Genomic DNA, 15395 nt, shown 5'->3' on the forward strand with positions numbered 1-15395 from the left:
ACCCTTGTAAGTGATGCAGACAGGGATTTACGAGAGGCACAGACTAATGGGCAACCCCAGTTCCTAAATGTCCCGTCCACCCCTCCAGCCGGCCAGACCAGGAATAATGACGAGCTGTGGAGGGTGGAACCCCCTTCGAGGACCTTCAGGATCTCACGCCCGGCACCAGCACTGTCTTAATGCCGATTGTTTCGGTCTTTCCAAGGGTCACGAAGTAACTCCTGAGTCTCCCCTTAATGCAAATGTTTAGCCCAATTCCAGGGACGCATGCAAGATGAATTCGTGTGTGGGACAGTCTTCCAGAATGGCCAGTTTCGCTTCTTAACTCTGAAGACGATGATGCTAGAGAACTTATGATCTACCGGGAGAAAATTAACTCTCTAGGTATTTATATATTGAAAAATATTGAGAAAAGTAGCTTCCGTACAGTTTGTCATATTTAAGTCATTAACCCCTAAGAAACTTCATTTAGAGTCTGTTTTTCCCTTATGCAGCGGTTTCCCATCTTGTTGCTCTCCAGATGGAACTTCTGATTTGGTCCTTTCTTTTCTCCCCACAATAATTTCATGCTTTGAAGTCTTTGCTGCACCAGCCTACTAAATTGTCAGGAGAAAGCTGTAAGTAGCATCGATCCCTTGTCATGGAATATTCTCAGCATTGGGAGGGAAGCCTCGCCTAATGAAACGCATGTAGAGATGAGCAAGCGAAGCACGCCCTGCCGCCTGTGGGAGAGCCTGCCACCCAGTCAGGGACCGTTGATTCCATGTCAGTATAACTGGTGCTACCACAGCTCCCGCGGAAACACGGAGGAGGGCGTTTCACAGGGAAGCGGCATCCAGCGTTCCTCTTTCTCAGAACACGCATGTTACTGGGCATGTAGGATTGAAACAAATAGACTTGCTTCACTACCCTGAAGGATATTTTGGTTATTTTTTCCCCCATTTAGTTCTTTTTTCCTCACCTGTGGCCGCCTTTTGAAAGTGACAACGTGGCGGAATGATGCACCGTCTGTAGATCAGTGATGCTGTTTCCAATCATTCTGTGACTTGAGATCACCCCTCCACAGGGGCCTCCTGACCACGACCCATCTCGCTCTCCCCACCCACCCCGTGTGAGCGCCCTGACCCCACAGCTGTGCAGCAGCCCCACGCCCCCTCCTGCCGTGCGCGGGGTGGCCTTTTCCTCTGTGGGCTCCGCTGTGCCCTCCTCAGGTGACTCACCCAGGTCCTTCCAGCCTCCGGGCTCTCCCAGGGGCTTCCTTGGGCCTCAGAGCTGCCGTCCTCCCAAGATGGGTCAGCACACGGATGGTCCCAGAATCCACAAAAATGCCTGTTCCTAACTCAGCCTCTTAGGGGCCAGCGATGGAGTGGAGACGGATGGTGGGAGCCAGCCCCCATGCTCTCGTTAGGGAAGAGCGTACGGGCATCACAGGGTATCCTGGCCGCTACCGGGTGCTGACGCCCCATGAGAACAGAGATGGTTGTGGCTAATCGCCAGTCACACAAACCACAAGAAAACAAGTCAACTCACTGGCTCTAAATCCTCAGTCAGCTGCTTTTCTGCCTGCCCTGCTGCCAGACCAGAAAAGTGGTGCCTTCCTCAGCAGTTAGTGCCTTCCTCAGCCACACGTGGTGCCAGAGGGCAGCAGTGGCGGTGCCCGCAGCCTCCCCGGGCACCGGCCGGATGCCTGAACGGCTCGCCTGTGTTTTCCATCACGCTCCGTCACGAACGGCATTCCAGAAGGGACGTTTCTATGAATGAACCATTTTCACTTCCGCATTTGATTCCTCGTCCCTGTAAGCGGCGAAACTCACAGTGTTGCATCAGAACCACGTGTGCACGTCGCTGATGTCAGCCATGCCTCGTGCTGCAGGGGAAAAGTAAGTGAGATGCGTATCTTGGAGGTGACCAAGGACAACCATGCCTGGGACACAGGATCCTCAGTGAGTTTTAACTGAAAGTCATGTGCTCTGCACAGAAAATCCTTGTTTTGCAAACACCTTTGAAGGCTCTGCGGGTGCTCCCTATCCAACACTGGCAGTTGTTACAGTTTGCCCATCATGAAGCTTTGGAAGAGTAGTTTGGCAGCAGTGCAGCCTTGGAACATTCCAGAACACCAGCTCACACAGTCTTGGGATTGTGTCCTCTTCTCGCCAGGAAGCAAGCCACATTCCCTCCCATCTTTGGGAGGATTCATTTTCCCCTGATTTTCTGAAGACAGCACGGCCAGTGTGGGGCGGGGGGAGACCTCGACACTGTCACGCCTGCACTTGCCCCCCGAGGAGGAGATGCCTGGGCCATGCCGGGGCCTGCAGCCTCCTGTCTGTCACCCAACACTGTGCACCTCGAAGTTGGGTGTTAGACAGTGGGAAGTTCTCTGGCATTATCTTGTTGGGGAGCACAGTGCTCGGGAAGAGGGGTGGTATAGCATCCTGTGCCTGCTCATCTGCGCGAGCTCCTTAGAGTGCGAGGGGGTGCAGGTGTCACCTTCCTGGTGTCTGCGCATGATCGGCAGCAGGGACGGTGAGGAAATGGCACTGAGCTTGGCGCCGGGAACACACGGTCCAAGCCTGTCTGAACACCAGGTCGCCCCTGCCTGGTATCCCGGCCCCAGTGGGAGGTGCCCGCTGCCCCTCAGCGCCCCGCCCTGCGCAGCTTCACAGAGATATATGCTCTCTGAGGCCGGGCGAAGGTCAGCTCTGGAGGCTGGAGCGTCCAAGACCAGATGCGGCACAATCAGTGTCAGATGAGCGTCCACTTTCTGGTTTTGTTTGTTTGTTTTGTATCTTTGTGTGTGAGGGAGACACAGAGACAGAGAGAGAGCGGGAGAGAGCGCGCGCTCTGGTCTCTTCATCCCCCCAAGGACACTAATCTCACTGGTATGAAGGACCCAGCCACCTCCCAGAGGCGCCCTCCCACTGGGAGATCAGGGCTGTGACAGACGACTACAGAGGGGCACAAACATTCTACCCATTGCTTGCTGCCCCCTGGATGCCCCGATTTCCGGTCCTTCTCGCATGCAAGATGCATCCGCTACCCCGGCGGGCTCATAAACCTTCTTTCATTGCAGCATCAGCCCTGACCTCCGCAGCCCAAAGCCCCTTTGTAATAACATCGGAATCAGATCCGGGTGGAGCTAGAGGCCTGATCTATCCCGAGCTGTGAAACCAGACAGATTATGTGCTTCCAGAATACCCTTGTGGAAAACGCGAAGGGTAAACATTCCCATTCCAAAATGGAGAAATAGGAAGGAAAAAGGGGTGATGAGTCCCTCTTAAATACAAATCTTAGCACCCCAAACATGACTAGGTCTGAAGGTGCAAAAAATACCCTTCCTTGATGCAATGTTCTGCCCCCCAGATCCATCAGTGATGTCACTTCTACTGCTTCGTGGGGTGCTGCCCACGGGGGCTCTCTGTCCACTAGTCTGCTGCACAGGGGCTAGTCTGTGAACCCAGGGCTCTGCCAGACGGGGTCATGCTCCACAGCTCCAGAAGGCCCCGCCTCAAGGCCTCAGGTGGAAGCTGTGGAAACCAGTGTGTGGCTCCCAGCGACCTGAATATCCTCAGCGCCATGCTTCCTTGTCTGGGAGAACACAGGTCCGGAGCCATTAGCTAGACAGCCTGTCCTCTGCGACCTAAGTCCAGGCTCCCCCTTCACTCTGTCCGTCTCAGTCCCCTTTGGGGCCATCTGGCAGCTTCCTGCCCAGGTGACTGACTAGGTGCATCGCTCACACCCCGTCTCGCCTTCTCAAGGGGGTGGGGGACACACCCTACACCTCTTTCCCACCCAAACACACCTTCTCATGTTTTGCAGAGTGGGGAGGCGGAGAATGCTCCCTATGTAGCGCCTCTTTCCTTCATATTCCTTCTTATTCATTCCTTTCTTCTTGCATTTTACTATAAAACCCACACTCTCCTGAGACATCTCCTCTGCCAGATACCCAGTTTCATCTCCTTCACCTTCTACCTTCCACACAACCCAGTGAGAACAAGCATGTAATTCAGTCAAGTTCTCCACTGCGTTTTTGCAAGGAGGGCCGTTTCTCACCGCCCATCGGCCTTCTCCTCATGCCCCCGGAGGGGTCCTCCATCCGAGTATCTCCAGCCTTCTGTTGATTACCTCGAAGTCTCCAAGATGGGGGCTCTCCCCTGAGATCTCACCAGGATCCCCTTCAGCTGTTCCTCCATGTGACAGTGGCTTCTTCTAAAAGCACCCCAAAGCCTTCCAGCCTCTACGCACGTGGTGAGGTATCGGTTACACAGCACCCCACTCCTCAGAAATAAGTTCCGTATCAGTCAGCTCATGCCACTGTAACAAATGCCACAGCCTTGGCAGCTTAAACAGCAGATATTTATTTTTCTCCATCCTGGAGTCCAGGAGGGTAGGGTTGTGGCAGTTTCTGCTGCTTCACAGTGGCCCCTTCGTGCCGTGTGCTCACCTAGAGAGAGAGAGATCTCTTGGGATCTTTCTCTCCTTTATAAAGACATTAATTCTCTAGCGAAGGTCTCAACCTCATGGATGAATCTAATCCTAATTCTCCTTCAAAGGCCCCATCCCACTAGGGATTAGGACCTCGGTGTAGGAATCATGGGGTGGGGTGGGGCGCAGGCCTTCGGTCGTGAATTCCTCCTCTGTAAGTGGACCTGCCATCGGCCTACCTAGCTCATGCGGCGTCTTTGAGGGACAGTTGTGACTTGTCTTGGTCTAATCTTCTGGAAGTTCTATCAGTTTTGCTTCACATAATTTGAAATTTTGTGGTGAAGTGCATGTGTGTTTAGGATTGTTATGGCCTTTTGTTGAACTGATCCCTCTGTAATTATGGAATTGCCTTTTTTTATCACTGGGAATATTCTTTGCTTCTAAATCTTTGTCTGATATTTACATAACCACTCCAGCTTTCTTTTGACTAATGTTGACACGGGATGTCTTTTCTATCCTTTAATTTTTAACTTGTTTATGTTTTAATATGGTTGTGCTCCCGCCCCTTCCCCTCAAAATCCTCAGTTTCATCCTCTGAGGTTTCAATTAACCCCAAATGAACCAATGTCTAAAAGTGAGATTTTGAGAGAGAGGCCACCTTCATGCTGCTTTTATTACAGCTCTATTTTTTTTTTTGTCTTTAGCTATTGTTGTGAATCTCTTACTGGGCCTAATTTATAAATTAAACCTTGGTGTAGGTATGTATTTATAGGAATAAACATGGCGTATTTAGAGTACTAAATCCAATCCTCCACTGGGAGGCTTGGAGTGAATCCTCCACAGATAAGGAGGAGACCACCCATTCTCTAATGTAGGGAACATATAGTGAGGTGTTCCTTCTATATCCAGGCTGAGATGTATCTAAGTTTAGAGCTATATCTAAATCTCTCCCTTTAATTAGGATTTTAGACCATTTTTACCACTTAACTATCAATATATTGACGTTTAAATCTATAATCTTGCCACTTGTTATTTTTATTGTCCTATTTGTTTCCGTTTTGTTCTTTTTCTGCCTTATTTGGACCCATTCAGCATTGTTTATAATTCCATTAATTTTTCTACTCTGTAATTTCAGTGATTTTTTTAAAGATTAATAGCATATACCTCTAACCTACTGCATTTTACACACCAGTGACATTATACACTTCATATATGGTGTAAGAACTTGACAATAGCATACTTCCATTTCCTCCCTTGTCAACCTTTGTGCAAATGCTGCCATAAATTTTACTTTTACGTACATTAGAAACCCTACAATACATGTTATCTGTTAATTGCCTTTTAATGAGATTTAAATAATAGGAAAAAAAACATGTATAGGTATCTACATAGCTGAAATCTCTGGCACATTCTAATGAATACATTCCTATTTTCTATCTGGTGCCATGCTTCTTCTGCCAGAGGATTTCCTTGACCATTTCTTGTATTGTGTGCCTGTTGATGATTGAGACTTTCAGCTTGTTATATGTTTGGAAAAGTCCTTATTTCTCTTTGATTTTGAAATGTTTGTTGAATATGGAATGTTAGGTTTCCTTTTTGCTTTCAGTACTTCAAGAATGTAGGTCCTCTGTCCTTTGACATGGTGTCTTCACCAGCTCAGGCCACTCTAACAAAGGCACCATAGAGCAGGTGCTCATAGCCAGGGAGGCTGGCTCCTCCCATTCTGGAGCTGACAAGTCCACGATCACGGAGCCATCTGTTCTGCTACAGCGGATCTTCTTTGCCTTGTAGACTCTCACATCTCCACATGCTGGAAAGGGACTGGCGAGCTATCTCGGGCCTCATGTATGAGGGCACAATCCCATGACCTCCTAATACCATCTCGCTGGGGATTAGGCTGCAGCACATGAATTTGGAGGTGGGGGGTGATATTGAGAATTCAGCGCTTGGGGTGTTTTGACAAGCATCTGCTGACATCCTTGCCTTTGTTCCTGCCCAGAGGGCATGACCTTTCTCCAGCTGCCATTAAGAGTTCCCATTACTGGTTTTGAACAATTTGATCACCGTGTGGCTTAATGTAGTCTCTTCATGTTTTTGTGGCTGGGGTTCACTGAGATTCTTAGCTCTGTGGATTTATAGTTGTCATCAAATTTAGAGAATGTTCAGCCACGATTTCTTCAAGCATTTATTTTCTTTCTGTCCTGTTCCCCCTTTCTTTCCCAACGCCATGCACGTGTTCCACTGCTGGGTGTTGCCTGCTGCTCACTCGCGCTCTGGCTGCTTCATGCCCACCTCTCCCTGTTCTCATCTGCTAATATGCTCCCAAGTTCACTGTTTTATGCAGTATCCAGCCTGTTATGATCAAATGCAGTGCATTTTTCATTTCACACATTGCAATGTCATCTCAAGTTTGACTTAGGTCTTTTAATATCATTCATGTAGCTACTTAGATGTTTCCACACCTACAGTTATAATACAGCTATAATAAAATTATAACAACTGCTCAGTACCCTTGTCCCAAGTCTAATATATGTCTCAGTGATGGGTAAATCTTAATGAACTGAGTATACTGTCTTCATGTGTCATGTTTCCCTGCTTCTTTACATTCCTAGAAGATTTATGACAGTTTTTAAAGACAGAATTCACATCCCATGAAGTTCACGTTTGTAGGTGTGCTCTGTAGGGGCTTTTAGTGCATTCACAGAGTTAGGCAGCCCCACCACGACCCAGCCTTAGAAATCTCATCACCCCCAAAGAAACCCTGTACCTAACAGTCTCTCCCCATCCCTGGCAACGACTACCCCCCCTTTCTGTCTCTATGGAGTCACCTTTTCTGGCCATTTCATATAAAAAGAATCTTGTATACATCGTCTCTGTGACCGGCCTCTTTCACTTACTGTGTTTTCAAAATTCATCCAAGTTTTCAAGCATGTATTAGTCCTTGGTCCGTCCATTGTTAACTAGTACTCCATGTGAGGACCCAGCACATGTCTGATAATTTATCGGTCAATGAGTATTTGCGTTGTTTGCATCTGGAAACATTTCTATTGGATCCCAAACTTTGTGATTTTAGCTTGCCGGATACTAGATATTGTGATTCCTATAAAAATTCTTGAACTTTGTTCTGGGAAGCAGGAAAAAAGTTATTTAATAACAGATAAGTTTATTGCCCATTTGATTTTTATCAAATTGTTAATAAGAGCTTGCTTTTCACACTTGGTAGGCAGGTCTGGAGTGGTGTTCAATTTGGGGTTAATTCTCCCCCATCCCGAGGAAAGACCCTTTTGCTCCGGACCCAATGCCCCGTGACACTTCAGGGCTTCTGGGCTGCGCCTGGTCACTGAGCGCCAGCACAGGACCTCCTGTCCTCTTGGCTGGCTCCTCTCTAACTCCCTCACATTGTGCACAGATCCACTCAGCTAGACGTGGCCCTTCAGCGGGGCTGCCATGCTCTGGGGTTCTCCTGTGCGGGGCCCTCTCCTTCCCAGCTCTCCCGCAACCCCTCAGCTCTGCCTCTTCCACTAGGAAGCCGCTGTCTCCTCCTGGGCTCCCTCCCCTGCGCCCTGACCTGGAAACTCTCTCAAAAGAGTGAAAACCACTCCTCACCCCACAAACATGGAGGTCTCAGGTTCGCCTACATGCCATGGCCTGGCGGCTCTGGGGGGTGGACGGTGGCCTCCAGGGACATTCCACTCCATGCCATCCTGAGGACAGAGAACGTGGCGCCATCCCTGCTGCCACCAGAACTAGTACCAAGAAAGCTCCCTGGGTTGACCAGTTACTGAGCACCTTGTGTGTCAGCACAGTGAACATTAGTAGGACGCGCCACCCTTCCGAGGGGGTAAGGGTGGAGGCTCCAAGATCCCGAAAGCGCCGGCATCCCCGGTGTGTCTGATCCCACCTGGGGCAAGCGTTTCCCACTGACAGGTTTTGTTTGGCACAATCGCAGAGGGCTGGAGACCCCTAGGGTTGGGGCGGCTAATCCTCAGCAGGAGTCGGGTCCCAGCCATGTGTGCTCCTTGCTTTCGTGGTCTCCTGTTGGCCCTCTCCAGTGGGGCGCCCTCTGGGGCGGCTCAAAGTGAAGTGAACGTGAGATGGCTATGGCAGGCCGCGCCACGTGGTCCCACCCCGCGCGTCTCTGTCCTGAGCTGCGTCTGGGCTCTCTGGCTCTTGGCGGGAGGGCGGGCCAGGCCATGTGTCCATCTCGCTGGAGCAGGTGCTGTCCCCCACCTCTCAGCAGGCTGAGGGGCTCCCCGGGGGCTGTCGCGATGGCTCCAGCGCAGGGGAGACCCGGGCTCCACAAAGAGGGTGTGTCCACGCCGCGCCGCGAGGACGACCACCTGTGCCGTTTGCCTCCTTGAATGTGGGAACATTTATGTCTCCTCTCACAGGTGATCAGCGAGTTTGAAGCCTCTCCTGACTCATTTTCCTACAGAATTCCTAACCTGAGTCGGAATCGTCAGTACAGCGTCTGGGTGGTGGCCGTGACCTCGGCAGGGAGAGGCAACAGCAGCGAAATCATCACGGTGGAGCCGCTGGCGAAAGGTGTGCTGGCCCCTCCCCCGCGCCCACTGGAGCCCCCTCCGAGCCCCCTCCGAGCCCAATGGCCGGGAACCGAGCGGGGCGGGACTTACGTGGGGGGCCATGGGACAGGCAGGGCAGGGGCCAGCCAGGGCCAGGTGGGTGCGGTGTGTGGTCTCGTGGCCCAGCCACGCAGAGTAGTTTTCCCAAAGTGATCGACTTCTTGTGCTCAAGTGGGGCTCACCCAGCGCTGGGGTTGATCTTGAAGAGTTTTTGAAAGGGTCTGAGCTAGGAATGCCTGAGAGTGGAGCAGAGGCCCAGGCTGGCAGGATGGCGAATCTGTCCGGGGAGCAGAGACCAAAGTTCAGAGTCAGGGTCGAGAGGAGGCTGCTGCCTGGGTGGGGGCGGGAGCCAGGCCCTGGGCCCGCGGAGGCTGACCCAGGCGGGAGGGACACAGACAGCGGAGCTAGAGGCAGAACCAGGGACGGGGGTCGGGGGCTGTCCAGGTGGCAGGTGGAGTAGAGTTTTCCAGAATCACCTGCGATGCTGTTCATAGACTCCTGACCCACCATGGCCCAGCAGGGCTGGGGTGGTGGCTGCATCTACAGCAGAGACCCCAGGGGCCCTCGTGCCTGGGTGGGGTGAGAGCGGGACCATTGGGTCCATGGCTTCATCCTGGAATTTTGGCCCAGGACCCTGCTGTTGCTGTGGCCACACAGGGACACTGGCCCCAGGAATGGGAACTGGGTGTGCCAGGCTTGGAGGTGAAGGCAGGTTAGCTGGTGCTCCTCAGAATGCTGAGGCCAAGTCATAAGTGCTGGGATTAATTAATTAATAGGGTTATAACTTACACGTTGAAGAACTAAATAAGATGAGATAGGATGGAAAGGAGCTGGATAACTAGCCTTCCCAAGATGGAGGCGTGGAGAGCCTCCCTGAGCGCTCACCTGTGGGGCTTCATATGCCCCACATATGCCCCCGTGTGCTGGTTCTGGTTCCAACACAAAGTCCGTATCTTACAGTGGGCAGCTGTGGGGCAGCTCGGCCCCCTGGCATTACCCAGCACTCTGGTTTCATTGCACAGACTCACCTGTCAATAGGAAGGACGGTCTGAAAGTTTGATGTGGGACCAATGACAAACTAAACCAAAGCCAGCAACCCAACGCCCCCCGTCAGGGTAGCTGCATTGTCGTGATGGAAAATCAGACATGTCCGGGACTCAGAGGGGTCTCTGCCCTGCGTACACTGACCTGTGGTTGGAGGGCACCGCGGGAGCAGTCTGGGGGACCCCCACCTGAGGAAGGAGAGTTCCAGGGCCCCTGCAGTCCCGGAATTCAGCTTCACCCATGAGGGTCCCCGCAGCAGCTGATGTAAATAGTATTCTGGCAATAAATAGGAAACATCTGCGGTAGATATCACGTGCATGCATGTTTGCCACACGAGACAGGTCCAGCCTCTGAGCCGCCGAGCTGGCCGGCACTCCCTCTTCCTCTCTGTTTTTGCCCCCAATGCCCAAAACAGCCAACACAGGAGCCCTTGACTCCAGGAGTCCTTGGTTTCTGGAACTCCACGGCTTTCCTCAGGAGTCTGCACCCACACCCTGTTTGCAAGTTCAAGCCCTCAAGCTGGGCATGGCGCAAGGCCACAGTGCTGCCCCCCACCTTTATGTGTCCAGAATCAGACAGGGGAAACATCCACCTGCAGGCTCCTGTCTGTGTCCCGGTGGATGGCACAGGGCAGACAGACTGTGTCACCTCTGCAGTTCTTGCTTCTTGGGGTGTCTCTCAGCTTTTGCGTCTCACTCAAGAAGGTGACTCTGGCACCTGTCACTGCTCTGCTGCTGGTCTTCAAGGAGGCCCCTGGTGATCGGTCCTCCCTGGACTGTCCCCTCTCTCTCTGCTGGACCCGCCCACTGCTTTGCACTGTGCCAGGAGCAGATGCCCTGACCCGCGCTCCTGTCCAAGCACCTGAGTCACTGTCCCGAGCAGATGGCGCCTCTTCACAAGGGGCCACTCTGAAAATGCGCTCGACATTTCTGTCGAGATCAAGGGGATATAAGTTGAGAAAGTTAAGAAAGTGCGCAATATGGAGAGCTGGAGTTGCTCCAATTTCACTTCCTCCTGTCGTTTAGGACTTGACGTATGTCATTGTTTGTTCACAAAGATATTGAAAGTGTATTTTAATGTGCAGTTTGGGGGTTGAGATAAATTGCTTAATAAAGTGTTTTGGAAAGCAACTGCGCTCATAGAAGACACAGCCTGGAGCCGTTGGCCTAGCAGGGCCCCAATATTTAATGTGGGCCCTACGTGTCTAGTCAAGGAAAGTTTGGGGGTTCAGCCATCGACATGGTCTTACAGTGACAGCCCCTCTGCCCCTCCCTTACCCCTGGAGCAGTGTGGGCAGCTGCCACGGCAACTGGCGGTGCTGAGCCTCCTCCTTGGGGGGACACAGGTGTCCCTTGGCCTCCATGATGAGACATCAGTAGAGTAATTGGGCTTATTCTCTGCTGCTCCAGCCCCTGCACGAATCCTGACCTTCAGTGGCACGGTGACCACGCCGTGGATGAAAGACATCGTCCTGCCTTGCAAGGCTGTTGGGGACCCATCTCCTGCAGTGAAGTGGATGAAAGACAGGTAACCAGTAAACTGACACGGGCCTCAGCAAAACCCTAACACGCCCCAGGAGCCCAAGCTCTTGTGTCGGGTGTGGGGCCCAGTCTTGCGTGCATTCTGTCAGGGTGGGCCTCGCGCTAGTAAGATCTGATCTGCTGTCGTTCAGAGCCTTTAAGTCCACAGGAGCTTGCTGGCCAGGAAGAGTGTCCAGCCACACCATCGCCGTGGCATGGTCCCCACGTGAACGGTCCCTGGGTTGTGTGAGACTGAGGCGTTGGGTCTTCTCCTTCTCAGATGAGAGACCAGCTCCCCCAACTCAAGTGCTGGGGGAAATAAATGAAAAATTGGAGTTCCTTAGGGCTTGACCGGTAGATGATCTGGTTTCCATACTCAGCCGTTGTGATTAAAATCACAGCAGCGAAGGGCCTCCCCTGGTGGCGCAGGCAGTTGGGCTCAGCGCTATGAAGTGCTGTAGCCTCTGCAGCGTGGGTTCGATCCCAGCCGGCTGGCGAGAGTCCCTTATGGCGGGCAGACCTCTCCTGTCTCGCCTGCTGCTCCCCTCAGCAGTGTATTTCGTTAGTCTGCCTGTTCTGTCCCCCACTCAGTCTCTTCCCGCGCCTCTGGCCTGTGCCCCAGTTCTTGTATAAATAAATAGATGAATCTTTAAAGAAAAAATCACAGCAGCAAAGAGAGAAAGGAGAGAGTGGGCGGGTTGTATTCTGTCCGTGGAACTTTTTGAAAGTGTTTTATCTCTATTCAGAGAGAGAGATTAGTCTATGAACAAAGAGTTGAGACTCTGCCAGTGAGCACATGGATTTGATGTATCAGATCCAGGAGAATCCCTATTTTTCAAACAAAAGCACTTAAAAGACATACACCATTGAAATGATAGTTTTGGTGTCCCCGCCTCTCTGCCCGTCTTCCACAAAGCTGTATTGTCTAGAGGAGAAGGATGAGCTGCCGAGGTCAAGCTGGTGTCTGGCCCGATGCGGGCATGACCCCAGTGATGGACCGTCCCCCAGTGCGACGGTTGTGGTGACAGATGGGAATCTCTGTTTACAGCGGGGGGCAACTCATCTCCCTCCCGAGATGCCACAGGTCAGGCTTGATGTCCCCATCACGGCCGACTGTGACTTTAGGTGGGTCTCTAAAGGACCACAGTTGGCCCAAATACAAAATGGTCAAAATGGCACTTCTGCCCACGGAAGGAGTTCCCAGAGGCGCCATAAGGAGGATGGGGCAGGGCCCCCGGGCTGTGACGGGCTCCCACCATGGAGAAGCCGCTCACAGGAGCCAGAATCCAGCATCTCAATGTTCACAAAGAACCAAACTGGTTGTGGGGGGGTCTCCGCCCCCCCCAGGCCTACTTCTCACTCGACACACGCCTCGATGTGCTGTCGGCGTCCGGGTCTTCACGCTTCTCTCCAACCTCAGCCAATGTGGGTTGTAATTTCTTTAATCTGTGCCCTTTTTTTCCTGTGAGGCAGTAACGGGACACCCAGCCTCGTGACGATTGATGGGCGGAGGAGCATCTTCAGCAACGGCAGCTTCGTCATCCGCACGGTGAAGGCGGAGGACTCGGGCTACTACAGCTGCATCGCCAACAACAACTGGGGGTCCGACGAGATCATCCTGAATTTACAAGTCCAAGGTACTGAGCAGGGCCGGGGGGTCTTCCTATCAGTAGTGTGTGTGTGCGCTTCCGCCGAGTGTGAAATGGAGCCAATTTAAAATTCAGTCTTTGCGAAGAGCTAGCTCATTCCCATTGTCATATTACAAAAAATATCTGCTACTACAGAAATCAAAGAAAAATAAAGAGCATTCTTAATCCTGGAGATAACACCAAGCACCTGCAGTCTCTTCCTTCCTGTGCATCCCCGCAGCGCCTTCTCACACCCGTGCCTTCTGCTAACTGCCTGCTTTGCTCCACGAAGGAGTATATAGTGCAGGAAACACAAAAGATCAATTTGAGTTGAGGACTTTGTGTCTGCTAATTAGCTGAATTCTTGCATGCCGTGTATGGGAAGGGGAGACTGAGTGACATGCAAAGTACATTGTTATCCTAGAGCATATAGTTAATTTATTCACAATCAGTAGATCACAAATTTCAAGATCTGCAAATTAAAATCGTCTGTAAAATCTAAAATGGCCTCTGATGAGCCCAGATTTGAAGCAGTGATATTAGCAGAAAAATCAAAGTGTGTGCTCCTTTGGACATAAGTGTTGTCAGGTAATAAATCAAGCAAATATAAAATCAATATTGCCCTCTGTGAGAGAAGAGAGGGGGAGAAGAGCTACATTTTTAAAAAAATAATGCAAAAGACAGACCCTGCAAGGAGATGGGCTCCTCTGCCAGGACCACGGGTTGCTGTGTCGGAGAGGGACGTCTTCAGTGAATCTTTCTATAGATATCTGACAGCCTGGTTTTTCATTTCTTCAGTGCTTCTGCCCCCACAGCTAATCCCAAATAACATTCAGGCCCTTTGGTTAGACATGCCTGTTGTCCAAGCCGTGTACGAGCCCTCAAGTCGGTGTAATGACTCCTATGGCAGGCCTTTGGGCTGCAGAGCTGAGTGTGTGTGTGAGCGTGTGTGCACATGTACACGTGTGTGCATGTGTGTGCACTGCCCCTGTGACAGTAGCTAACAGGGGGGAGTTTCTGCACTTCCTCTTCCCACTGGCTCTTCTTCTCCTGCCCCTTTCACCTCCTTGAGAACAAAATAGCTAAGTGGAACCATTTTTCTTTCCCGTTTGAACCCCCGCTGAAACTCGGGGTGAAATAACGCATGTCCCTTCAGTAAGCTGGAAGATTTTAATTTGTGATGAACAACTCAGAAAGCCAAGGAATTAGTGGGGAAATGGGTTAGCGATACATCCAAGTGGAAAGGTGGTTACATCGCCTTGAAATAATAGATTCATTCTCTTCTATCTCTTTAGCCCGGGATATCAACTAAACAGACATTTTGACAGACGGGAACTGCATATTTTGGCAACCTGAAACACGTAGTTAATGAATGGCTGTTAAGAATGATTTGATAAATGACTGTGAAAGAAGATTAAAGATCTGAAAAACTAATTCTTGTTTTCTCAAAACTGTTTCTTACCCAGTCCCGCCCGATCAGCCTCGGCTCACCGTGTCCAAAACCACGTCGTCCTCCATCACCCTCGCGTGGCTTCCCGGCGACAACGGAGGCAGCTCCATCCGAGGTAACAGGCCCGGGTTGTCCGCAGCCACCAGACTGTTGTCCCCGGCCCTAGGGTGATAAGTGACACCGCGTTCCCCCAAATAATCATGCGTTCATTTATTCCTCCAAAAACACACCATATAATTAATTCTCCCCTTACCGAGCCGAGAGGCCACACATCTATTTTTATGATGTTTGTTGAAACTCAGACCATTCAGCCAAGGAATCCCGTTCACAGAATTATTACTGTGCATCCGATCTGAGTGAAATATTAACAAATGCAAAAAAAAAAAAAAAAAAAACAAAGAAAAGATGAATTGGCAGACCCGCCCCAGGGCTCTGCACACGTGGCCGCTTCCCGCGTGGACAGCCTGAGTCATTCTTCCATCCGTGGGCTGGGCCACACGCTCAGGAGCTGCTGCTGCCGATCAAGCTGCCAGGCGTGAAGACGGAGACGAGAGAATCAAAGGGGAATGACCTGTTTGCGCTGAACCTTTGCGATGAGGGCTGGGGGAAGAGGATCAGGGCGTGTGTGCCGGGGGGTTATGAGCTAGTGGGGTAGTGGCAGCCCCGGGGAGCATCTTCCGGAGTGACTGTGGACCGAGGGAGGGGAGGAGAGGCTGAGGAAGAGGCCAAGTGCGCAGCCTCTCCGGGC

At 51.5% G+C, this 15395-nt stretch overlaps 1 protein-coding gene across 1 annotated transcript in view; it reads left to right on the plus strand.

Annotated features, from left to right (window-relative positions):
- Window positions 1-15395, plus strand: part of DSCAM (DS cell adhesion molecule) — a 433598-nt gene that overhangs the window by 372904 nt on the left and 45299 nt on the right. The window contains exons 21-24 of the mRNA XM_037524927.1: window positions 8814-8967; window positions 11459-11576; window positions 13043-13206; window positions 14664-14762. Of these exons, the coding sequence (XP_037380824.1) occupies window positions 8814-8967; window positions 11459-11576; window positions 13043-13206; window positions 14664-14762 (535 nt within the window). The remainder of the gene's footprint in view (window positions 1-8813; window positions 8968-11458; window positions 11577-13042; window positions 13207-14663; window positions 14763-15395) is intronic.

The sequence above is a fragment of the Talpa occidentalis genome, unplaced genomic scaffold, assembly GCF_014898055.3.
Source record: "Talpa occidentalis isolate TD23 unplaced genomic scaffold, MPIMG_talOcc4v2.1 talOcc4.4, whole genome shotgun sequence".
Lineage (NCBI taxonomy): Eukaryota > Metazoa > Chordata > Mammalia > Eulipotyphla > Talpidae > Talpa > Talpa occidentalis.